This window comes from Hyperolius riggenbachi, chromosome 11 (assembly GCF_040937935.1).
Source record: "Hyperolius riggenbachi isolate aHypRig1 chromosome 11, aHypRig1.pri, whole genome shotgun sequence".
NCBI lineage: Eukaryota > Metazoa > Chordata > Amphibia > Anura > Hyperoliidae > Hyperolius > Hyperolius riggenbachi.
The window spans coordinates 222,661,303-222,686,559 of record NC_090656.1 but is presented as its reverse complement, the minus strand read 5'-3'; the positions used below and the strand labels follow the sequence as shown (position 1 = coordinate 222,686,559).

Sequence of the window (25,257 nt, the reverse complement as noted above, 5' to 3'; positions counted from 1 at the left end):
CACACACGGCTGGCAAAGTGCCGGCTGCGTGTGCACCTTTTTATTTGGTAAAAATCGGCCCAGCAGGGCCTGAGCGGCAGCCTCCGGCGGTAATGGAAGAGCTGAGCTCGTCCATACCGCCAGGCTGGTTAACCTCCCTGGCGGTCTATTAAAACCGCCAGGGGGCAGCGCAGCACTTTAATTTTTTTTTTAAATCATGTCGCTAGCCTAGCACTAGCTACATGATAGCCGCTGTGCAGCTGCATCCCCCCACCCCCTCCAATCGCCTCCAGCGATCAGCGCAAACAGGAAATCCCGTTCAGAACGGGATTTCCTGTTTGGCTTCCCCCATCGCCATGGCGATGATCATCATGGACGTTGTGACGTCATCGGGAGTCCCGATCCACCCCTCAGCACCAGGCAGGCCAGGCTGCGCAAGGGGTCTGGGGGGGGGGAGGGGCGGTGCGGCGGGTAGCAGCGAATCGGTGCGGAGCGGCGGCAATCGGGTTTGTACACGCAGCTAGCAAAGTGCTAGCTGCGTGTACCAAAAAAATTTATGCAAATCGGCCCAGCAGGGCCTGAGAAATCCTTCTGCGCGGCATAGCCCCAACTTAGTTCAGGCTTACCACCAGGGAGGTTAAGGGTTGGAGGATCCTGACACCTCCATTTAACTAGAATCAAACTTTCAGCAGCTATCAATAATTAGGGAATCAATGATCTCTTATAGCTACTAATAGATTTCAATGTATCATGCAGTTAGGCCTCTTGCACGCTACATGCGATTCTGATTTTTTTTTTATCTGATCCGATTTTGGATTCCGATTAAAAAACGTAATGCATGCTGCTAAGATTTTTAATCAGAATCCACAATTGAACATATAAGAAATCGGAATCGCATGTAGTGTGCAAGAGGCCTAAAGCTGCATACACACATCAGACTATAGTCTTTGGAAAATGAAAGATCACAGACCAATCTTACCCCCTTCCATGTAGTATGAGAGCCATACTCTACACAGTCTAATCTATGGAGCTGAGCTCCCCATTAGACAGAAATCTTTGCAAGATGCTGCACACAAAGATGCTGTACAGACACAAAAGATCAGTATCTGCAAAAGATCTGTTCCTGCCAAAGATCCGTTCCTGCAAATTGCATTCATAGCCTATGATATCTGCAGATCCTCATACACACCTTGTTTAACAGACATTAATCTGCAGATCAGATCCACCAGGATGGATTTTCAGATCTGCAGATGATTGTCTGGTCTGCAGATGAATGTCAGTTAAACAATGTGTGTATGAGGATCTGCAGATCTCATAGACTATGAATGCATTTTGCAGGAACGGATCTTTGGCAGGAACAGATCTTTGGCAGATACTGATCTGTTGCATGTCTACAGCATCTTTGTGTGCAGCATCTTGCAAAGATTTCTGTCTGATGTGGAGTTCAGCTCCATAGAATAGACTGTGTAGAGTATGGCTCTCATACTACATGAAGGGTGGTAAGATTGGTCTGTGATCTTTCATTTTCCAAAGACTGTAGTCTGATGTGTGTATGCACCTTAACACCGTAGAAGGATCCCAATAACACTAGTATGCACTCGCATTCTGAGCCTGGGATCAGGTATAGAAGAAACTAAGGCTGGGAGACCAGCAGGAGTTTTCTGCCACATGCGTTTCGGCGGTCTTTCCTGCATTGCGTTTTATGAGCTTTTTTTCTGCATTTTCGTTTTGCATTTTTAATAAGTCACTATCATATAAGAAAAAATCTGCATAAAAATGTAAAGAAATCAAATGCGCTTTTGGTTTTCTATAGGGATGCATTATATGCAGATCGCATGGTCCTTGCATACTGTGTGCGAGAAGAAGGTATTTACTGTGAGATTTTAAAAGTAAAATCACATATAGAATCGCACATGGATTATTATGCATCCCATAGACTGAGCTTCTGTGCAATAACATATGTAGTTTTCCGCTCTGTGGAAAAGGCTTGTAAATCTAATAGATGTGCTCCCAGGCCAGGGACGGATCTAGACCAAGTTGTGCCTGTGGCAAGGTCAGGTTTTGGCGCCTAAACTGCCATTCCCCATCCAAATTTTGCCACCTTTTTAAGAATTCAACAAACTGTGCCTGGGGCAAGAGACCCGCCTGCCCCCCCCCCCCCCCCCCTCCCTAGATCCGTCCCTGTCCCAGCCTAAAGGAAGATAATATACAGAAAGTCCGGGACTCCAGGAGTGGCCAAGGCCACCGGACTCTGCCTATAATAGAGGGGGACGGTCAGTGAGATGCAGTTAATTCCGAGTTGATGAAAATGTTATGCTAATTTAGTACAACTTTACATAGCTTGAATTGAAAATGGGTTGCCGCTGCATTTAAAGTGAACCTTATCCTTCCACTGACATCACCTGCCAGCAGTAAAAATGTCCCCATGTGATCAATGTCAGAATGTAAATCAGGGAGAGGAAAGATTTTACAATGGGCAAACATTAAAATATTTATACATAATTATTGTAAAAATGAAGCACTTTATTATTACATTTCTCTGCCTGAAAGAGTTAAATATCAGGTATCAGGGGCGTAACTATAGACCCTGCAAGGGATGCAGCAGCAGGGGGCCCAGAAGCCACGGGGGCCCTGTCCTGAGAGGCTGACAACTAAGGGCAACGCAAGAAAAAAACGTTCTGCTCTCTGCACAGTTGTTCTAATGAGTGTATTTGCTCAGCCACTGATAAGGAATAATACAAAGTTTTGCAGACAAAGATTTGTAGACAGTCCCTAGTCAGTATGCAGTAGGCTCTTCTGTACAGCACCCATCCCCCAACCTCTCTACCCCTCCCCAAGTGTACTGTACAGTAGTCATGCTGGAGAAGTCTGCAGAGCCAGTTCTGCTCCATCAGAGATGGACAGAGTGAGTGTGATAAGCTGAGGCTGGGAGCACACTCGTCTGTTGGTTTTCTTTATGGATTTTCTGCACACCATGTATGTCTGTATGTGTGAAAACATGCAGGTTTTATAACAGAAGCCAATGTAATTGATAGGGAAAATTCTCCCATTGCTTCACTGCTAGGGAGGGGGGTTAGTGGTGTTTGGCGACAGGGGGCTCCATCCAAAGTTTCGCAGGGGGGGCCCAGTGATTTCTAGTTACGCCCCTGTCAGGTATGTAAGTGGCTGACTCAGTCCTGACTCAGACAGGAAGTGACTACACTGTGGCCCTCACTGATAAGAAATTCGAACACTTTCCTAGCAGAAAATGGCTTCTGAGAGCAGGAAAGCGGTAAAAAGGGTAAATAGTTAATAGATTTTAGCTCTGGCATACTTCAATGAATGTGTCATTGAGCAAAAACAATAAAACAGTTAAAACTTAAAAAGTAGTTTTAAACATAAAATAAAACTGTGGAATACCTTAAGGGCCTGTTTCCACTATCGCGAATTTGCATGCGTTGTACGCATGCGAATTCGCATAGTCAATACAAGTGTATGGGCCTGTTTCCACTTGTCAGTTTTTCTGAGCGTATTTCTGTGCAGGATTTTTCTGCACGGCAGAGCCCTCAGAATTCGCTTGCATGTGGAATGCAGGCGAATCGCAGGCAATGTACTTAATAGGGAAATCGCATGCGTTTTTTGCCACGATTTCGCATGCGATTTCGCATAGGAAGCAATGTTAATTTACACAGGCAGTGACATGGTTAAATTCGCATATACAGTACACTAACCTATGCGAAATGGCATGTGAAATCGCGGCAAAAAACGCATGCGATTTCGCACCCGCATGCGATTTCGAGCGGTGATTTCGGCTGATTCCGCAACGCTATAGTGGAAACGGGCCCTAAAAAGGCATTTTTAGGAGAAGGAAGATGGATACAATTGTTTATTTCATTAGTTTATTTTCGCCTCAGGTGTCCTTTAAGGTTTAATTTAATCAGTCAGTTGTCAAGGTACATATATTTACATACAATTTGCGTCAACTGGAAACGGTTTGCATCTCATTGATCACCACGCCATGCGTCTGGTGTTCTGACTCCTCCCCCCCTGAATTGTCTTGTAGCTGCTTCTGTACACAAAGCTTCCCGTATAAACATATAACATATAAAAAGCAATGCGCGGATACTCACTCGTATGTAATTGGCGTTGATATAGGAACTCAGAGGGTCGTCCTCCTCCTGCTCCGGGGATGTAAGGCACACTCTGGTCTGTGGATCTAACACACGTAAAATCAGCACGGTCATCAGGGGTTAACACCGTTGTGTTGCACAACTGGAGTTCAAGGTTTACACTCCACCCAATGTTCAGCGAACAATCGTCCAAACAATCAGATAAATGCAATCGAAAAAATAAAATGTCCTAATACATCAATTATTTCACCATCAACTGACAAATCTCTAGTTCCTATCTATCATAAGATATGAAAAGAAATGTATTTCTGATCGACTAAATTGCCGTCAAGCAATCATCATTAGAATCGTTAACAGTTGAAACAGTACTCTGGAGGGTAGCAGGAAAAATGGGCGCCAGGTGAGGGTGGAGGAAAGGGGCGCTGCCATAGACTCTCATGCAATTATCGTTAATACAGCGAAAAAAGCAGAAAAAAGGGCGCTGCGATAAATATCGTTAACAACATTAGAACATTACAGTTTTTGGAGTATGTTATCGTTTTAGAAGCTTGCAACATTATAGTTTTTGTCATATTATTTTGATTATATGTACAGATTTTACGTTCTCAAAGATATTATTGTTACTATGTGTAAAAGGGTGTTTCTGCAGAGGGAGTGGTTAGGGTTAGGCACCACCGGGGGGGGGGGGGGGTTAGGATTGGATACCACCGGGGGGGCTAGGGTTAGATACCTCCGGGGGGGGGGGGGGTTAGGGTTAGATACCACCGGGGGTGGTTAGGGTTAGGCACCACCAGAGGGAGTGGTTAGGGTTAGGCACCACCAGGGGGAGTGGTTAGGGTTAGGCACCACCAGGGGGAGTGGTTAGGGTTAGGCACCACCAGGGGGAGTGGTTAGGGTTAGGCACCACTGGGGGGCTTTAGGGTTAGGCACCACCAGGGGAGGGTTCTGTGTGAGGGTAGGGTTGGGTTAAGTTGTACTGTTGAATTACATAGCGATATTTAACGTTCATATATTTTCGTTATTTCTCCCTTGTTTTTACAATGGTATTTATCGTTAACAAAGCTTGACAACTATGTTTATCGTTATCAGATTTAATTTATAACCGGCGCCATTTCGTTATCAGGTCGGGCCCTTTTTTCACGCCGCCCGTTTTTCATGCACGCCTCTGGAGTACAGAATTATCCCAAAAGCTCCACCATTGTCACTCGTTTTCAACACATACACTAATCCATTGTCAGACGATGTACAGTGGGATGCAAAAGTTTGGGCAACCTTGGTAATCGTCATGATTTTCCTGTATAAAACGTTGGTTGTTACGATACAAAAGGTCAGTTAAATATATCATATAAGAGACACACACAGTGATATCTGAGAAGTGAAATTAAGTTTATTGGATTTACATAAAGTGTGCAATAATTGTTTAAACAAAAATAGGCAGGTGCATAAATTTGGGCACCACCCAAAAAAAAAAAAATGAAATCAATATTTAGTAGATCCTCCTTTTGCAGAAATTACAGCCTCTAAACCGCAGGTGTCGAACTCCAGGCCTGGAGGGCCAGTTCCATGCCAGTGTTTAGGATGGACTGAGAAAGAGAGGAATGTGTTCTACCTGATGGATCGCACCTTTCCTGATTCAGACCCATCAATTCATTTGAGCTGTGTCAAAAATGTGTGAGGACCTCGGCCCTCGAAGGACTGGTTTGACTAAACGCTTCCTGTAGGTTCCAATGAGAGTCTAGATTCTGGTTGAAGGTATTTTGGACCATTCCTCTTTACAAAACATTTCTAGTTCATTCAGGTTTGATGGCTTCCCAGCATGGACAGCTCTCTTTAACGGACACCACAGATTTTCAAATATATTTAGGCCTGGGGACTGAGATGGCCATTCCAGAACGTTGTACTTGTTCCTCTGCTTGAATGCCTTAGTGGATTTTGAGCAGTGTTTAGGGTCGTTGTCTTGTTGAAAGATCCAGCCCCAGCGCAGCTTCAGCTTTGTCACTGATCCTGGACATTGGTCTCCAGAATCTGCTGATGCTGAGTGGAATCCATGCTTCCCTCAACTTTGGCAAGATTCCCAGTCCCTGCACTGGCCACACAGCCCCACAGTATGATGGAACCACCACCATATTTTACTGTAGGTAGCAGGTGATTTTCTTGGAATGCTGTGTTGTCTTTCCTCCATGCATAACCCCCTTGTTATGCCCAAATAACCATTTTAGTTTCTTCAGTCCACAGCACCTTATTCCAAAATGAATCTGGCTTGTCCATATGTGCATGTGCATACCTCAAGTGGCTCTGTTTGTGCTGTGGGCGGAGAAAGGATTCCTCTGCATCACTCTTGCATACAGCATCTCCTTGTGTAAAGTGCGCTGAGGGGTTAAACAATGCACAGTGAATCCATCTGCAGCAAGATGATGTTGTAGGTCTTTGGTGCTGGTCTGTGGGTTGACTCTGACTGTTCTCACCATTCCTCGCTTGAGTCGCTTCTGTTTATCCGAGATTTTTCTCGGTCTGCCAATTCGAGCCTTGACTTGGACTGAGCCTGTGGTCTTCCATTTCCTCAATATGTTTCTAACTGTGGAAACAGACAGCTGAAATCTCTGAGACAGCTTTCTGTATCCTTCCCCTAAACCATGATGGTGAACAATCTTTGTCTTCAGGTCATTTGATAGTGGTTTTGAAACCCCCATGTTGCTACTCTTTACAGAAAATTAAATGAGGAGGGAAACTTTCAAATGACCCACTTAAATACTCTTTATCATATTTGTATTCACTTGTGTATGTAGGTCAGGGGTCACTGAGCTTACCAAGCCATTTTGAGTTCCAATAATTCGTTCTAAAGGTTTTGGAATCAATAAAATGACAACAGTGCCCACATTTATGAACCTGCTTAATTTTGTTTAAACAATTATTGCACATATGATCAAATATGATCTATTTACTGTAACTGACATTTTTTTTATCGTAACAACCAACGATTTATACAGGAAAATCATGACGATTAACAAGGTTGCCCAAACTTTCGCATCTCACTGTATGGGCAGATCGACCAAGAGACCGATTGCTCTCTGATGGAATCTGATTGGAAAGAGATATGTCGGCTGCCCATACATTGATTGATTTCAGCATGAAATCTCTCGGGAATCAGCCTTGTGATGCTGTACCCGCCACTTCGGCGCATACCATGCTACCCCCCCCGCCCCCTTGTGTAAAATGTGCCCCTCCCCCGGGTTCCTCAAGCGTAAATCCTTTACCTGCCTGTGTCTGCCACTGGCTCCATCCTCTGTCCACATGGTTGCTGACGTATTGCATGTGTGTGACATCACACTGGCAGCCATGTGGGGCGTGTGTATGTGGATGGAGGATGGAGACGGCGGCGGACTCTGACAGTAAATTATTCACGCACTGGGCACCCGGGAGATGGGATTGGGCACATTTTACACAAGGGGGAAAGAGCCGGCGGTTCCTTCGCTTGTACCGGTGTCGCATGCCGTTACCGCCGCACATCCGATCCAGCATGTCGGCCTTACGTCTTGCAGCATGACCAATCAATACATGCGGCCAATTTCAGCTCGAAACTGGTCACATGGTTGATCGGGCATGCTCTCGGTGGCAACAACTTTCATCCGATTCCATTACAATAATCTAGTCGGATGGCCACCCACAGAAGCTGCATGTCTCCGCCCAGCACAACAAACGACGAGCAACCACAACGTACAAGTTTAATCTAGCACATTTTTACAAGCGGGAACTTACTTGGGAGTATGGTTTTATATCTGTTTTTCCGGACTAAGCCAAGAATTTCATATTCCTTTGGATCTACAAAGTTCATCGGGATTTCCTGCAAAACAGACAAGATTTACTGGTCAGTTTTAAAATTAAACTCGAAGTATCCCTAATCTGAAAGCCTGATACACACCTTCAATTTTGATTGGCCAATCTCTGACCAATGTTACCACTTATGTATGGATCAGTGTAAGTATGCTCTCATACTACATGGAAGTGGTAAAATTGGCCAGTCATTGGCCAATCAAAATTGAAGGTGTGTACCAGGCTGTAGAATAAGGCAGCTGGCCTGGTGAAAAGGCTAAAGCGTGGTACACATTTTCAATTATGATTGGCCAATCACGGACCAATTTTACCACCTCCATGTAACATGAGGGTTTACCTACACAATCTGTTTATAGTATTCAATATTTGTTGACCCGCATACTATATGGAGGTAGTTAAGCTGGTCAGTGATTGGCCAATAATAATTGAAAGTGTATGATGCTGGGAATTTGGTCAATCAGATTCACTTCCTGCAGATTTATATTGAGCCGATTTCAAGCTGAATACAGTTTGCATTAAATCTGCATGCAGGCCTGAGTTAATAGCGTCAGTTGGATAGCATACTGGTAAGGCCTTTCATGTGGCGTTTGAGCCTTTCACCAGGGTTTTAATCCCAGCTCAAGTCAGTACATAAAACAGTGAGGAGTCTTTGGGCAAGGCTCCCTAATGATCCTGGCTGCCTGTGATTGTGAAGCGCGCCCTAGTGGCTGCAGCTCTGGCACTTTGAGTCCGCCAGGAGGAGAAAAGTGGGATATAAATGTTCTGTGTCTTATCGACTGGCGCACAGTTCTCTGGGTCATCTGCCTAACATTTTCAAAGGTAATTTCTCTGAAATGGATGCATAAAATATTAAGCTGTTCATATACCCGCTAAACTCGGCAAAAAGTTTAACAAGTTTTTAAAAAACTCGAAAAAAAAAGGTACAGATAGTGTTACAGTAAAAAAAAAAATTGTCTGCAGTGAAGTATTACTACACAGCCTATTAACCTCTTGTGTCACCTGCATTTGCCCTTAAAGGCCAACTGAAATAAAAATATGGAGGCTGCCATATGAAACGATGCCAGTTGTCTGGCAGCCCTGCTGATCTATTTGGCTGCTGTAGTGTCTGAATCACACCAAAAACAAGCATGCAGCTAATCTTGTCAGATCTGACAATAATGTCAGAAACACCAGATCTGCTACATGCTTGTTCAGGGTCTGTGGCTAAAAGTATTAGAGACAGAGGATCAGCAGGGCTGCCAGGCAACTGGTATTGCTTAAAAGGAAATAAGCATGGCCTCCTCCATATCCCTCTCACTTCAGTTATCCTTTAAGATTTATGCACACCTTTAATAACTGCTGCCTGAAGCAACTGGATGTGATCACCAGTTCAGACCCCCAATGCTGTACAATGGCATAGGTCTGCCATGGCCTAGTGATGCTCTTCCTACCACTCCTCCTCTGCTGCTCTTCTCTGCAAATCTCTATACTGGCTGCTCCCACCACTCCTCCTCTGCTGCTCTTCTCTGCAAATCTCTATACTGGCTGCTCCCACCACTCCTCCTCTGCTGCTCTTCTCTGCAAATCTCTATACTGGCTCCTCCCACCATTCCTCCTCTGCTGCTCTTCTCTGCAAATCTCTATACTGGCTCCTCCCACCATTCCTCCTCTGCTGCTCTTCTCTGCAAATCTCTATACTGGCTGCTCCCACCACTCCTCCTCTGCTGCTCTTCTCTGCAAATCTCTATACTGGCTCCTCCCACCACTCCTCCTCTGCTGCTCTTCTCTGCAAATCTCTATACTGGCTGCTCCCACCACTCCTCCTCTGCTTCTCTTCTCTGCAAATCTCTATACTGGCTGCTCCCACCACTCCTCCTCTGCTGCTCTTCTCTGCAAATCTCTATACTGGCTGCTCCCACCACTCCTCCTCTGCTGCTCTTCTCTGCAAATCTCTATACTGGCTGCTCCCACCACTCCTCCTCTGCTTCTCTTCTCTGCAAATCTCTATACTGGCTCCTCCCACCACTCCTCCTCTGCTGCTCTTCTCTGCAAATCTCTATACTGGCTCCTCCCACCACTCCTCCTCTGCTGCTCTTCTCTGCAAATCTCTATACTGGCTGCTCCCACCACTCCTCCTCTGCTGCTCTTCTCTGCAAATCTCTATACTGGCTGCTCCCACCACTCCTCCTCTGCTTCTCTTCTCTGCAAATCTCTATACTGGCTCCTCCCATCACTCCTCCTCTGCTGCTCTTCTCTGCAAATCTCTGTACTGGCTCCTCCCACCACTCCTCCTCTGCTGCTCTTCTCTGCAAATCTCTATACTGGCTGCTCCCACCACTCCTCCTCTGCTTCTCTTCTCTGCAAATCTCTATACTGGCTCCTCCCACCACTCCTCCTCTGCTGCTCTTCTCTGCAAATCTCTATACTGGCTCCTCCCACCACTCCTCCTCTGCTGCTCTTCTCTGCAAATCTCTGTACTGGCTCCTCCCACCACTCCTCCTCTGCTGCTCTTCTCTGCAAATCTCTATACTGGCTGCTCCCACCACTCCTCCTCTGCTTCTCTTCTCTGCAAATCTCTATACTGGCTCCTCCCACCACTCCTCCTCTGCTGCTCTTCTCTGCAAATCTCTATACTGGCTCCTCCCACCACTCCTCCTCTGCTGCTCTTCTCTGCAAATCTCTATAGTGGCTCCTCACACCACTTCTCTTCTGCTGCTCTTCTCTTCAAATCTCTATACTGGCTCCTCACACCACTTCTCTTCTGCTGCTCTTCTCTTCAAATCTCTATACTGGCTCCTCCCACCATGTCTCTTCTGCTGCTCTTCTCTTCAAATCTCTATACTGGCTCCTCCCACCACGTCTCTTCTGCTGCTCTTCTCTTCAAATCTCTATACTGGCTCCTCCCACCACTTCTCTTCTGCTGCTCCTCTGCAAATCTCTATACTGGCTCCTCCCACCACACCTCCTCTGCAAATCTCTATACTAGCTCCTCCCACCACTCTTCCTCTGCTGCTTCTCTCTGCAAATCTCTTTACTGATTCTTCCCATCACTCTTCAACTTTATTATTATTTATTGGATTCATATAGAGCCAACATATTAGGTTACAGACAATAATAGGGATGACAGACAACACAAAACAGGTAATAAGCAGTAAGACACACAATGCCCGATTGTGCACTAGAGTAGTAATCCTAATAATCATCTGCTGCTCCACACTGCAAATCTCCATACTGGCTCCTCCCACCGCTCCTGATCTGCTGCTCCTCTCTGCCAATCTCTATACTGACTCCTTCCACCACTTCTGATCTGCTGCTCCTCTCTGCAATCTTCTATACTGACTCCTCCCCCCACTCTTGATCTTCTGCTCCTCTCTGCTAATCTCTATACTGGGTCCTTTCACCACTCCTGATCTTCTGCTCCTCTTTGCTAATCTCTATATTGGCTCCTCTTATCACTCCTGATCTGCTGCTCCTCTCTGCAGACCTCTATACTGACTCCTCCCACCACTCCTGATCTGCTGCTCCTCTCTGCAAAACTCTATACAGGCTCCTCCCACCACTCCTGATCTGCTGCTCCTCTCTGCTAATCCCTATACTGGCCTCTCCCACTTTGAAATGCGCTCACCAAATCGCCAGCGCTATCGCAATTGTAATGTGAACAAGGCCTAAGGTAGCTTCATTCAAACTGCTTTGGAAAGTGGCAATAAACTACTGAAAATAAAATGTGTGTGGGCAGGATTAGGATTAGCGCAGGATTGCGCAGGTTCTTTCCTCCTTTTTTGTTATACTTTATACTTCTGTTGGTTCTTTATAAACATGATAGTAATAATATATTAGCCAGACGGTCCAGACTCACAACATACAGACTACTAACTTACAACCAGCACAGCTCATCTTTCTGAAATCTTATCTGTAGCTGAGACACATTTGGTAGCAGAAGGTCATTAATATGCACACATATCGCAAGAACCATCGCAGGATATGAAATGGCGACACTTGATGGGCAGCTCTGATGTCGTGTAATTTTAATGAGCTATAGAGTGACATGAGAGAATCAGCAGTGCGAGGAAAGAAAACGTTATGAGAAAAAATGTATAGGCCCAGAGGTGGATTAGTGAAAATGGCGTCATAGGGTATGGAAAGTGGAAGTGAGAATAAGGTGTCAGTCTGGCCTCTGGATGCCCAGTACGCCTTAGGCAGCCACCTAGGTTGCCTAGTGGATGACAGCCATGTAGTGGTATCAGGCCCTGCGGCAGCAGGGAGTGCTATAAATGGTTGAGAAATTAGTAACAGGAACAAATGAAAATACAAACGGGAGATACTAAGAAAGATACTAAACTATTAAATGGCGTAGTGGTTAGCACGCTCGTCTTGCAGTGCTGGGTCCCCGGTTTAAATTCCAGCCAGGGCATTATCTACGCAGAGTTTGTATGATTTCTCCATGTCTGTGTGGGTTTCCTCCGGGCACTCCGGTTTCCTCCCACATCCCAAACACAGACAGATGAGTTAATTGGCTTCCCTCTAAATTGGCCCTAGACTACGATACATACACTACACGATACACACATAGATGACTACGGTAGGGATTATATTGTGAGCTCCTCTGAGGGACAGTTAGTGACAAGACAATATATACTCCATACAGCGCTGCGGAAGATGTCAGCACTATATAAGTACTAAATAAATATAATAATCAATGTTCATGCTGCCTCTTTCACAGAATCAGCTGTACAGCCCTCAGTTCAGAGATTCCCTTACAGTTTGTAATTTGGGATATCTCCTTATGGCCAGGCATACACCATACAATATGTGGTAGATCAGGTAAACTATCAATGCCAGATATTGATCATCTACCTGGGCTACCACAATCTGCATCAGTAAATAAGGGAGTTAAAAGACGACTATTATGAAAAGTTGTAAAATGTAAGGTGCGTACACACATCCAACTTTATGCCTGATTGTCGTTTAAACTGGTTTGTTTGAACGACTTGAAGTGCAAACAACAAGTCGTTCAGACGTCCTGTACACACTGACCAACAAATCGGCTGATATCCTAATCTACATGTCGATTAACCAACTTGATAATGGACTGGATAGAACAATGGACTAGATTAAACGACTGTTCAAACGACTGTATGTTTGACCGTCTGTTAGTTGGACAAACTACTAGAAGTTGTTTGTACACACATGCGGACCTAATGCTAGGTGCACACCATACAATTTTGTGTTATGCTGGGAATACACGGGTCGATTCTGCGCCCAGGGCCGGATTTAGGCCAATGCCTAGGGCACCACAGGATCAATGGCACCAAAGCAGCAGGCTAAACTGGTGCAGCATTTGCAAGCGTGCAAATGCTGCAATGCAGGGAGATCAGGTGAGCGCCTGACTGTGGTACTCTGCTGCTAGCCGCCTGTGCAGCAGCCACCTTGCTCTCTGTGCACGCTGGCATTGTGGCCGGTGGCTATAGACTTGGGCAGCATTGGAGAAGTAAAGGAAGAGGAAGCTTCTGCACTGGAGACGAGTGGAGATATGAGTGAAACAGATGGCTGCTGCGGTGTGAAGGCGAGCTGGCTACCTATACTAAAAGGGGGTGGGAAAAGGAGGGATTAAGGGAGTCATATGGCTACCTATACTGGAGGGAAAGGGGGAGGGGTCATCTGGCTACCTATACTGGGGGGAGGGGACATCTGGCTACCTATACTAGAGAGAAAGGGGGGAGGGGACATCTGGCTACCTATACTAGAGGGAAGGGGGAGGGGACATCTGGCTACCTATACTGGGGGGTCTTCAGGCTACCTATACTGGGGGGGGGGTGTCACCTATACTAGAGGGAAAGGGGGAGGGGTCATCTCGCTACCTATACTGGAGGGGAGGGGTCATCTGGCTACCTATACCGAAGGGGGGTGGCTGGTGACAGTGGCCTTGGGCGGTAAAGAGTACAAATACAGCCCTGTCTGCGCCCGATCGTTTTGCCCGCTCAATTCTCTTATCTTCCGCTCATTTTTTTTATCTTGTTCCAATTCACTTCAATACGATCGGGCGGGAGATCGGACATGTTGGAAATTATCTATTTAGAAATTATCTATGGATCATTTCCGTCATGTCCGTATTATTTTCGTATCGTTTTTTTGGTCGATTTCTCATAGAAGTGACTGGATCTAGTTAAGAAAAGCTAAGAGAAATGAGCAGGAAATCGACCAGAAAATCTAATCGAAAATCGATCAGACAGAAAATCGTCCGATAAAACGCATCGTGTGTACCCAGCATAACAGTCGTTTGAATGAAAGTTGCTCCAACTGATCCGCCATGCGAATCGGGCAAACCGGCTGTTATCAGTCGCTCAACAGCGTGTACACACGTCCAACTTGTCGTTCAAACCACAAGTGGGGCGGAAAATCAGGACGTGTGTACGTACCATTAAAAAGTGTACCTGTAGGGAAAGAAGCCTCTGGATCCTGGAGAGGCTCCCCCCCTTCGTCCTCCACCAGCCCATTCCAGCCATGGGACTCCCGGAAAATCGCTTCTGAAACGCTTGCGCACTGGCGGGCTCCGGTGGATAAAGCCAAACCCAATCGGGTCTGTGCTAGTGCACGTGCGTGAGCCGTCTGCAACTGCCCAGTAACACGGGCGCAATCAGGCGGGTCTGTGCAGTGCGCATGTGCAGTGCCCCTGTACTCTGGGGATGGAGCCGGATCATCCACAAGGCAACTAAGGCAGGTGCTTAGGGCCTGGTAGGTGTCCAGGGGCCCATCTGCTATCTTTTCTGATCCCCATTCCCAAGCCCGGATTTACATCACAGGAGCCTATAGGCACAGATGTCCTGGCACATTAGACTTCACCCTCAATGAAGCTACAAACCCCTGCCAAACTGCACCGCAAGTGTGCTGGCTGTCCCAGCTGTCACTTCTCCCTTACTTCCCTTGCCTGTCATAGGTAGCTACAGGTATCCCTTAGCATTCGGTAGCCAAAGGTACTAAGGTATTAAGTAGCTAGTGGTGGCCCCGCCTGAAGGGAGATCTCGTCAGTGGAATGCCAAGAGCAGGGTGAGTAACCTCTCATTTATGTTCTACTCAGAACTCTGAATAGGAGGGAGAATGGCACTGGGGGGGAAGTGAGCCGCCTTTCCATCATCAGGCGCCTGTAGGCACGTGCCTACAGTATCTTATGGTAAATACGGCCCTGCCCATTCCTCATCTTACCTTACCAAGGAAGCCAGGTGGAAAGCAGGGGAGACAACTATGCTATCTTCCCTAGGGCGCCATTTCATGTTAATCCTTGTCGGTTCGGGGGCCCAGCACTGAGCCAGTGGAGGAGGACAGGGAAGCCTCTCCAGGGTACCATTTGCTTGCCTTGCACACCTCACAAGTTTGCTTTAAAATACATACATACATATAAAATGTACCTTTATCCTAGCGTAAAATGCACAAGAATTGCCTTTTTCCTATGCTGCTGTCACTTACAGTAGGTAAGTTAAAAGTTGACAGATCTGACAGGAGTTTGACTAATCCCTCTCCTCATGGAGGATTCTCAATGATGCCTTTATCACAAAGCACTCCATGGAAAGGATCTATGCAAAGATGTCAGCCAGCTTTCCTACTCGTTTGCACACTATTATGAGAGTTGGAATGAGCAGCTGACTTTTAGTAAGTCCTTTTGTAAATAAATAAATAACCGAGAATCTTCCATGAGGAGATGGACCGGTCCTAAACCTGACAGATCTGTCCAATTTTCACTATTTTACTGTAAGTGGCAACATAAGAAAAAAGTAATTTATAGAGCTTTTTACTGGGGAAGAAATGTGCAGTACTAATATTTTGTATTTAAAGAGGAATCATCGCGAAAATCTTAACATTTAAAACACATACAAATAAGAAGTACATTTCTCCCAGAGTAAAATGAGCCATAAATTACTTTTCTCCTATGTTGCTGTCACTTACAGTAGGTAGTAGAAATCTGACAGAACTGTCAGGTTTTGGGCTAGTCCATCTCTCTAAAGGTGGCCATACACTGGTCAATTTGCCATCATATCGACCAACAGATAGATCCCTCTCTGATCGAATCTGATCAGAGAGGGATCGTATGGCTGCCTTTCGATTACACTATGCAACCAATTCACAATCTGTAGTGCTGCCGCTGACGACCCCATCCCCCCCGCATACATTACCTGTGGCGGTCGGCACGAGTCCCCTGGTCTCCGTTGTCTCTTATCAACCCTGGGCTCCAGGGCTACAGCTTACTTCCTGCTGGGGGAGGTTTAAACAGTAGAGGGTGCTCTACTGTTTAAACTTCCTGTCCAGACAGGAAGAAGTGAAGCCTGCCGGAGCCCAGCGGAGAAGGAACAACGGTGACATCGGGGACACGCGCCGGTGGAGCAGGTAATGTATTGCTACTAGCGTTGGTCGGCGAACATTCGAACGCCGCTATCGACGCACTCCCGACCTGCCGGCGATCGAACGGAATCTTCTGCGCGGACGGATCGACAGGAACGATCGATTTCTGCCGGAAATCGATCATTCGGTCAGCGTTTGTGCAACGATTTCACAGCAGATTCAATCACAGTGATCGAATCTGCTGTATATCGGCGGGAAAATCGTTTAGTGTATGGACCCCTTAAAGGGTATTGTCAGCATGGCATTTATTCTTTATAAAGGCATTCCCTGAAAAAGATGTATACAGAGATGCTGGCCAGCCTCCCTGCTCGCTGCACACTACTTTGGCAGTTGGACAGAGCAACTGCCATTCACTAAAGGCTTTTGAAAATGAAAGAGAACCCCCCTATGAGAAGATGGGCTTGTCCAAAATCTGTCGGTAATATCAGATTTCTACTGCTTACTGTAAGTGACAGCAACATAGAAGAAAAGTAATTTATGGCTCATTTTACTCTGGGAGAAATGTACTTCTTATTTGTATGTATTTTAAATCTTAAGATTTTCGCAACCGTTCCTCTCTAAATATTGACAATTTTTCACAATAGTTGTCCTTCAACCAGGACAGCAGCACTGTACTGCGTATCTACACCCCTGCGGACTTCACCTCAGCACCAGGGGCACAGATACACACATCTCCTTATTAACAGCGGCACACGAACATGTGTTTCCATTTACAGATCAGAGATGCCGCAGTGAATGAGCATCAATCAGATACCAATGGTCATACACAGAAGTTTTAGACTACTTCCTGTGTACTGAACAGATAGTGTGGGAACATCTAGTGGCCAAAAAATAAAAATACACATAGATACACACACAGTACATATGTAAAATTAATAAAAAAAAATCCCCTTTAATTCCAACCCCTTAGTTCCCTCTCCGCTATAGTTACCAAAATAAGACACTTGTTAAAAAAAAGAAAGTGATAGCTTAAAAAAATAATAATCATAAATTAGGGGCTAAGATTTTTTTTTATATATGTATGTAATAAGGGTATATTACTATTATTTTTGCAAATAAAAGCTTGTAATTGTTGTTATAATATAAAAAAAACAAAAAATACACCTTTATTTCCAAATAAAATATTGCTGCCACACATTGCACTAGGGACATCATTTAATTCTGGTAATAATCAGGACAAATGGAAAAATGAAACGCGTGGTTTTATCTATCGTAGCCCTTTTTATTTAAAAACCTATAAAGGCTGAAAACTGATAATTTTTAAAATTCATATATAATAAAATAATTCTTAGAAAAAAGTACCACTTAAAGAAAGCCTAATTTGAGGCAGAAAAAATACTCATTTTGATGTGGTAAGTAGTGATAAATGAATGAATGGGAGGAGCTTAGAAAGTGAAAATTGCTCTGGTTTTTAAAGTGGTCCGAAACTCTGATATAACATTCAATAAAAATGTGTTTTTCTACTTTTTATTATTTATACAGTTATCATATTTGCTTTTGTGCATAAGTAATATTGTCTGTCTACAAATTACAGGTATTCCAACTGCTTTTTATTATATATTAAAATCTTCTAATGAGTTATTCTGAGCTGTTTGTGTGCCTGAAGCACAGAGAGCTTCTCAGAAAGTGTTTTTTACTTTTTACACACAAATATATCAACATTGGAATGTAAACAAAGATACTGTTATCTCTAGTTTGGATGGGGATTTGAAGCTGAATAGCAGGACAAAGTGCTTTGTTTAACCATTTCAGTGATGTTCTGCTTAAAAAAAATTCTAGGACAGTAGCTTTAAAGCTGTGAGGAATCTTTTAGAGCAAAGTGGAAATGCTGACTTTCAGACCACTTTAAGGGGAAATAGCCTGTGGTGGGGAAGTGGTATCAATAACACAGCTGCAGTCGCTGGATTTGTATAGCCTGTCCTGATGCCTACAGCAAAAGTTTGAGGAGTACGGAAACTGTTGTAGGTGATAACAGGACCAGCAATTTCTTGAAAGGTGTAAGCCACAAATGACATCCGTTTGATGCCTGATACAACTTTGTGGTCTTCTCTTTGAAGTGCTGCCAGTGATATTTGATATAGAATAACTCACAAAGAACTCTTTCTGGAGGGTGAAGGAGTCCAGGGCTTTGTCATGCAGGTCTTCGGGGCTGAGGACGTTGGTGGCGGTCTGCAGATATTCCCGGGTGGATTGCTCTCTGGGTGACATGATATGTCCGTAGGGCTCTGTACAGCCTGGGGTGCACATGTCTAAGGTCAGCGACACGTTGGAGCCGCGCCTGCAAAACACAACACAGTACTCAATGCAAAAAGTCTGCAAGAATTACAAAAACCCAGCACCCGCAGTCTCTATCCCACTGCAACGCAAACACAACACACACTAGCTTAAACTTGACCTAGAAGGTAGGTTGTATACAGTCACCCCATAAGTTCGCTTAAAGAGGAACACGGCCACTTATTGGACAAGCATTTGTTCAGATGGTCTGGCCCTGGATCGGGGGGGGGGGGGGGGGGGGGGGGGGGTCAAGGAAGATGAGTAAAGCCTCTGGTCTATGTACGAATCCTTCTGCTGAGGTATTTTTTACTGGTTTTTTTTTTTGGTTTTTTTTTTGGTTTTTTACTGACAGGTACTCTTTAAGCCACAAAAGCCTGGGCCCAGGGAGCTGGTGTTGGTATCACATATATGTGGCTGAGTGAATCTGGTCGGACCATCAGCACCCCAGATATATTCATCTACGCTGACAGCAACGATTGTCGCCTGACAGCTAAATGTGTATTTACTTGTTCTAGATAATTGCCTTTGTTTGCTTGTCATTGCTAATTTTGGGAAACAGCAGTTAAATATGTGAAGGCTGCAGCCTCATGTCCAGGGCATCACACTCTGCACAGCATTCACCCTGCATAGCACAGCACAGCACTCACCCTGTGCAGCATGCATCCTGCGCAGCACAGCACAGAACTCAACCTGCACAGCACGCACCCCGGCGTGCACAGCAGATGTCCTGTGCAGCATGCATCCTGCACAGCATATAACTCATCCTGAATAGCATGCACACTGCACAGCATTAACCCTGCTCAGCACACACCCCGTGCAGCACCCTGCTCAGCTTGCACCCCGTGCAGCACCCTGCTCAGCATGCACCCCGCGCAGCACCCTGCTCAGCACGCGCCCTGCGCAGCACTCACCCCACACAGCAGGCATGCTGAGCAGCACTAACCCTGCTCAGCACGCACCCCGCAAAGCACACTGCTCAGCATGAACCTCGCGCAGCACCCTGCTCAGCACGCACCCCACGCAGCACCCTGCTCAGCACGCACCCCACGCAGCACCCTGCTCAGCACGCACCCCACGCAGCACCCTGCTCAGCACGCATCCCACGCAGCACTCACCCCACACAGCAGGCATGCTGCGCAGCACTAACCCTGCTCAGCACGCACCCCGCAAAGCACACTGCTCAGCACGCACCCCACGCAGCACCCTGCTCAGCACGCACCCCACGCAGCACCCTGCTCAGCACGCACCCCACGCAGCACCCTGCTCAGCACGCACCCCACGCAGCACCCTGCTCAGCACGCACCCCACGCAGCACCCTGCTCAGCACGCACCCCACGCAGCACCCTGCTCAGCACTCACCCCGAGCCAGTGTGAAGATTTGCAGAGAGGAACAGCAGATGAGGAATAGCGGGAGAGGCCAGTATAGAGATTTGCAGAGAAGAGCAGCGGATAATAAGTTAGGGGAGGAGCCACACTTGCTCCTCCCACTACTCTGCTGCTCCTCTCTGCAAATCTTCACACCGGCTCCTCATCTGCTGGTCCTCTCTGCAAATCTTTACACTGGCTCCTGACTTTGGTTACCAAGACTTTGCCAGAGGCTTTCCCGATCCTCTGAGACCCTCTTAATTTTTGCAGCTACGCTCCCCTACATGTATGAGCATGACCACTCTGCGAAGGTGCCAGTGAGTTTGTGCCCGCGCAGTAGCATGAAGGGTCTGTGCAAGCAATCTTCAACTTTAAAGAGACTCTGTAAAGATAAAAAAAAAACTCAGGGGATACTTACCTCGGGAGGGGGGAGCCTCAGGGTCCCAATGAGGCTTCCCCGACCTCTGAAGATAGCAGGAATCCAGCACTGGCTCCCCTGAATCCTCCCCCGACAAGTGTGGATTTATTTACCTCTCCGGGATCCAGCGCAGGCGCAGTAGCGGCTCTTCATTCAGGCTAGGCGAAAATAGCCAAACCTGATCGTATCCGCACTACTGCGCAAATAACTCGTGCCTGCGCACGAGGAGCCACTAGTGCGCCTGCGCAGGATTGCGGTAGGTAAATATTTACCTCCCCTTACTTCGGGAGGGGGGGGGGGGGGGCATCGCTGGATTGCTGGGCCACCGGAGAACGGGGGAAGCCTTATTAGGATCCAGAGGCTTCCTCCTTCCGAGGTATGTATCCCCCAGAGGTGTTTTTTTTTTCATTACAGATCCTCTTTAATGTTAAAGATTATTTAGAGCAGGCATGGGCAAACTCGGCCCTCCAGCTGTTGCGGATCTACAAGTCCCACAATGCATTTGCCTTTATGAGTCATGACTGTGGCTCTCAGACTCCTGCAATGCATTGTGGGACTTGTAGTTCCATAACAGCTGGAGGGCCAAGTTTGCCCATGCCTAGTTTAGAGGGTCCAAACAAAATGCAGGAGGGGTAGGGAGACCAGGGAAGCCTCTCAACCATCTATGGCTTTGCCGTACTGAGGTACGGATCTAAAAGGTACCCTTTAAAAGCACTCTCGGTGTGAAACAGACCTGACTTCAGCTGCCTGTGTCTCTGGAAGTTCTGGTGGGTTTGACATGCACGTTTCACAGAACCTCATATCTGAATATGCATGTAGATATGAAGTCTACCACTCCACCATCATAAAGGTCACACGTCACCTTTCCTGCAGGCCCACAGGCTTGACGCAGAGCGTTCCCAGGTCCAGGTCTCCCCTGATGTCCATCAAGCAGTCAAACACTGGAGTGTCCGGTATGGGCTCCAGGTCCATGTAGTCCTCCACCTTATCGTCCGTCCACTCAGAGTAGGTGAACGACGGCTGCCTGCTGACGGACTGACGGCGATCGTCCGAGACCACCGGCTCGTCGTGGGACTTGAGGTACCACACCTGGGGAGGGCGAGAGAAGAATCTCAAAATCTTAAACCAGACAATCGTTCATCACCCTTCTGTGCCCGGGCCAATCACAGAGATGGATTAAGATGTACAGGGGACCTGGCTAGGGTAGTAGATTAACCTTTCCAGCGGTATTGACAGATTATCTGTACATACAAAACACGCTGTGAACAGTATAAACGTGCATACACATCAATACTCTCCTGCACTGTATACTAGACCCTTGCTTGACACATTTTGGCAAGTTACAGGAAAAAAAAGTTATAAAAATTAATTTTATTACTTTTTGCACAGAAATCCTGGGGAAATTGAACGCCCAGGAGGTTAAGGGCCCCTTTTGTAGTAAGCTGAAGTGAACAGAGGTCAAAGAAGGTGGCGGCGGGGGGGGGGGGGCCTTGACATTCACTAGGCCCCAAGCACCTGCCTAGAATGCCTAGTGGATAATCCTGATGTGGCCAATCAGGAAGTACCAGAAGGCAGCTGCGTTCTCTCTACCTGGCTGTTGATGCGTTACGTAGATGCGGCAAGAACAGCCTATGGCCAAGAGCAGCTGATGCGTCCTCCTTGAGTGCTCACACCCCCCATTCTCTGCTTGTGTTTCAGCCTTGTGTCGGGACTGATGTGTTTTGCAGCTAGTGAATGCGATTGCGGTGGAAGCGTGTGGAAACAGTCAGCAATCAGTAACACAGCCCTGCAATGTCAAGTCCCTTTGTTGAGGGAGAAGAGGGAGGCAGAGAGAGAGAGCAGGAGGGGAGGGGGGATATGTGTGCGTTAATAAGGTGTCCTTGAGTCGTTTTTTTTTCCCCCAGCAGTGGTCTGTGCGACGCTACAGGCTACAGGTAGAATCCTGCATCTCTCTACAGCAGTACAGAAACAGGTTACATTCACATGGATTCTTTTTTTATCTGCACAGTAAAGGAAGCATTAAATAAAAGAACCGGTTTCCATGCATTTGATATTGTTTTATATGAATTTATGCATCAATAAATGTGTCTTATCAAAGGAGCCTGGGGCCCCAGTGCGAGCTTTACATGGGGCCCCAAGCACTCTTTTGATGTGGGCCCCCAAATCCTACCAAGGAGGGCTGCAGTGTCAGAGAAGTGTAATCAGGGAAAGGGCCTGTTCACACTGGGAATCGCAAAATGCGAGCGATTATGGCTAGTGTTTTGCGGCGGCGATTTTTCACGGTAAAGGCGTATTTTATACTGTACATATTCGCGATTTTTGAGCAATTGCGATTTGCATTTTTTTTACTTTGTAATCGCTCAAAAATCGCAAAATAGTGGTGCATGCACCATGTCGGCGTTTACTCGCGAATCGCCGGCGATCGTGGCAGTGAAATCACTGCCATATACTTTACATTGCGCTTATGCTTTTAAAAGCACCAGAGATCGCCGGTGATCCGCGGTAAATGCCTGTGAATCACCCCAGTGTATGGGCCCTTTAGAAACAGTTTGTTAAAGGATACCAGAGCTGAAGGACTCTAGTGAAAGGGGCATATGTTATGTGTGGGGTGTTATTAGTAGATACTTACCCAGGGCCGGATTTCTACTCTTTACCGCCCAAGGCCACTGTCTCCAGCTGCCCCCCTTCGGTATAGGTAGCAAGATGACCCCTCCCCCTTCCCTTTAGCATAGATAACCTGATGACCCCCCCCTCCAGTATAAGGTAGCCAGATGACCCCTCCCCCTTCCCCTCCAGATGACTCCCTTAATCCCTCCTTTTCCCACTTCCCTCGTTTCAGTATAGGTAGCCAGCTTGCCTTCCGCAGCAACCATCAGTGTCACTCATTTCTCCACCCATCTCCAGTGCAGAAGCTTCCTCTTTCCCTCTGTCTCCAATGCTGCACCACTTTAGCCTGCTGCTTTGGTGCCCTTGCTCCTGTGGTGCCCTAGGCCATGGCCTAGGTGGCCTTAACTGAAATCCGGCCCTGTACTTATTACGCCTTCCGTTCCCCTCTGTGACTCACTGTTCTCCTGTAGCAAGCCCCACATTCCCTTGGCCGACTCAGGTAACTGATGAACAGGACATACTGCACCGTGCATGCGCAGTATGTCTGTTCAGCACCCTTGTGGCCATGCTCAATGCCGTAATCACACAGGTGCACACCAACTCCCCCCGCTCCTGCGTCCTGGCGTGTGAGCTCCAGGGGAATCAGTAGTCCGTGCTGTGGAGGCACCTATATGGCCACAAGGGTGCTGAATGTACATACTGCGCATGCGCAGCGAGGTATATCCAGGTCATAGGTTACCTGAGTCGCCCGGGTCGGCCATCGGAATGGGGCTTGCTACAGGAGAACGGCGAGTGACAGAGGGGAACGGGAGGCGTGGTAAGTATCTACTATAACACCCCACACATAACATATGCCCATTTCACCAGCGTCCTTCAGCTCTGGTATCCCTTAAAAGGACCACTTTCCGTGAAAAAAAGTAGGCAGTTAAAATCTGACAGAATCGACAGGTTTTGGGCCAGTCTATCTCCTCATGGGGGATTCGCAAGGGTTTTCTTTGTTTTCAACAGAATTTCCTGATTACCAGTTGCAAAGTCTAACTGACAAAATAGTGTGCAAGTGAGTAGGGAGGCCGGCTGGTATCTTACAATTTTGGCAGTTAAACTGCTGTTCAGGAAATGCTGTTAAAAAACAAAGAAAACCCTGAGAATCCCCCATGAGGAGATAGACTGGCCCAAAACCTTTTTTAACTGCCTACTTTTTCGCGATGGTGGTCCTTTAAGGATTACCACTATGCAATACACATATAGAGGTGTTCATTACCAGCATATTACCAATGAAAAGCTAACAAGATGGATGGAGGGCCCCTCTGGAGCAGTCGCAACCTCTGCATCCCCTATTGCTATGCCACTGGTTAAAGCAAACGGAAAGTGAAGGAGAAAAAAAAAAGATACTTACCTCAATAGCAGGAAGAATCTGGATGAGGCTTCCCAGACCGTCCTGCAGTCCTCCATTCCTGCGCAGGGTCCCTCTATTCCTGTCTAACAAAATTGTGTTGAACAGGTCTCTGGTGGCCACGCTTAGGACTGCTCAAATCCGGATCCGGGAGATACCCGGATAGTTGCTATCCGGATATCTCCCAGTTACCTGTGCGGGGTGGGCGGGGGAGGGGGGTCAATCTTACCTGTCTGACGTCTTCTTCGTCCGTCCCTCGGCGCCTCCCACGATGTGCTCCAAGCGCGTCACGTGATTACAAACACTTCCTCCTTCAACCCGGAAGGAGGAAGTGTTTGTAATCACGTGACCGCCGCTTGGACCGCATCGTGGGAGGCGCCGAGGGACGGACCGAAGAAGACATCAGACAGGTAAGATTGACCCTCCCGCCCACCCCGCACAGGTAACTGGGAGATATCCGGATAGAATTATCTGGATGTCTCCCGGATCCGGATTTGATCAGCCCTGGCCGTGCTCCCATCGTGGACAAGCCCTTCCGGACTGGGCATGCTTGAATCCGGTCCATGCAAGCCCAGTAGAGCAAAGTACTTGTGCATGGAGGTAAAGAGCTGTGCATGAGCAGCTTCGTTCTACTGGGCATGTGCGGACTTTACTTGCACATGACCGGTCCGGATGCACGCGACCATCCCACGTCCCCCAACCCCTGCAAAGTTCAGCAGACTGAGCCCCCCCTTCCCATGTTGTTTTGTGTGCACCCCCCATGTGCAGCGATTACATTTCCTCCCTCCTTCCCCCTCAGTGGAGCTTCATACTGTACCGCGTTCCGGCAGCGGGACAGGTCTTCTTTACTTTCTCTTCAGTGTATCGGTAGCCACTTGGTGATCAGCTGCATGGCGGCCGCTGAAGAGATG

The 25,257-nt window shown here is 47.0% G+C and overlaps 1 protein-coding gene across 1 annotated transcript in view; it reads right to left on the bottom strand.

The window, feature by feature from the left end:
• The window catches only part of PTPN5 (protein tyrosine phosphatase non-receptor type 5), a 162,551-nt gene that overhangs the window by 24,943 nt on the left and 112,351 nt on the right, over nucleotides 1-25,257 (bottom strand). The window contains exons 5-8 of the mRNA XM_068260874.1: nucleotides 21,209-21,435; nucleotides 18,381-18,567; nucleotides 7,845-7,929; nucleotides 4,089-4,174 (exon numbers count right to left, since the gene is read on the bottom strand). Coding sequence (XP_068116975.1) covers nucleotides 4,089-4,174; nucleotides 7,845-7,929; nucleotides 18,381-18,567; nucleotides 21,209-21,435 — 585 coding nt within the window. The remainder of the gene's footprint in view (nucleotides 1-4,088; nucleotides 4,175-7,844; nucleotides 7,930-18,380; nucleotides 18,568-21,208; nucleotides 21,436-25,257) is intronic.